General features: G+C 35.9%; 1 protein-coding gene across 1 annotated transcript; it reads left to right on the top strand.

Moving 5' to 3' along the window:
- Positions 1 to 610: 610 nt before the first annotated feature.
- On the top strand, positions 611 to 1,011 carry LOC135439561 (cecropin-2). Its single transcript, XM_064698308.1, has 2 exons — positions 611 to 772; positions 834 to 1,011. Exons 1-2 carry the CDS (start codon positions 674 to 676, stop codon positions 924 to 926), a joined length of 192 nt encoding a protein of 63 aa, XP_064554378.1. The 5' UTR covers positions 611 to 673; the 3' UTR covers positions 927 to 1,011.
- Positions 1,012 to 1,427: the final 416 nt, after the last annotated feature.

Raw genomic sequence — 1,427 nt, 5'->3', positions numbered from 1 at the left:
GAAGAATAAACTTTCGTTTATTAAACCTTTGACCCGTATTTGTCTCCCAAAAACGTACCAAATAAATTCTGACAAAGATCTTTGAAATTGAGTTTGAGGCCGATCGGATAGTAAAGAAACAACAAAAGTTTTTCGCAATTTTTCCACACATGCGGGTGGAATTGCCCGAAACCCTGACTTAACGTGCACCTTCTTCACATAAGATAACTAGAGTGAACATTTCAGCTTCCTAATTCTTGCGCTTTGGGCTGTGCGTTGATCACCAATAAGTCAGTCAGTCAGTTTGTCAGTCAGTCAGTCTGTCAGTCAGTTAGTCAGTCATACAGTCGGTCAGTTTGTCAGTCAGTCATTCAGTCAGGACAAACAGCTTAATATATAGAGATTAATGAATAAATGATAGATTATATTTTTTACTGCCTACTTTGCCTCTCTCACCTTACTTGCTTTTGATCCGTGTTCTTTTTCGCCGAATAAAATCCCCCGCGCATCCATTAATTGCTGAGCTTTTGCGCTGCGAGGCTTATCAGCATCTGGGAGTTGCCTGCTCGGATTGCACGAGCTATAAAAGAGGTACTGACTGGTCGTATAAGTCATCAGTCTATCAGCATCTGGAACCACAGCAACAGCTCAAGTTCTCATAGATTCCACGGAATATTCAATACCAGAACTCAATATGAACTTCTACAAGGTCTTCATCTTCGTTGCGCTCATCCTGGCCATCAGCTTGGGTCAATCCGAGGCTGGTTGGTTGAAGAAGATTGGCAAGAAACTCGTAAGTCTTTCAATTTAATTATTGGTATAAACAATTACTTACAAAAGATTAACCCTTACAGGAACGCGTTGGCCAGCACACTCGGGATGCCACCATCCAGGGATTGGGCATTGCCCAACAGGCTGCGAATGTGGCCGCCACGGCCAGAGGCTAAGATTATGGACAAATTACGTTTATTTATTACATAATTATTTATTTAGTGGTAGTGTTTTAAAGTAAAAAATATATTTTCAAAAATATTTAACAGAAAATATATACATTTTTATTATAATCCTGGTTTTATGGCTTTCATAATTATATTTTTTTGGGTATTAGGGATGTAGCTACAAAAATAGTTCCTCAAAAAAAGCTCACAAAATTAATAAATAGAAAATCTATTATTATGATCTACTATAACTATTTATTCTAAAGACAGTAGCACGAATGCATACATCGCTTAAGAATTACTTTATATGGCCAGCCCCAAGCTTTTACTTTATTGCTAAATATTTTTTAATAATTATTAATAATAATTCATTTTTAAAATTTGGCATCACAGAAATTCATACATTTAGGTTTTTTGTCTTTGATAAATTTGGTTGCAATTTCATTGAAATTCAAAATATTTCGAAAAGTAGCTCGAGCGAGTAAATGTTCTCTTTTTTCAAATAATCAA

Source organism: Drosophila montana, unplaced genomic scaffold (assembly GCF_035044405.1).
Source record: "Drosophila montana isolate Dmon_TW-CO22-7 unplaced genomic scaffold, ASM3504440v1 contig_416_1, whole genome shotgun sequence".
Taxonomy (NCBI): Eukaryota; Metazoa; Arthropoda; class Insecta; order Diptera; family Drosophilidae; genus Drosophila; species Drosophila montana.
Note: the sequence above shows the minus strand (reverse complement) of the source record. Positions and strands in the feature narration are given on the sequence as shown.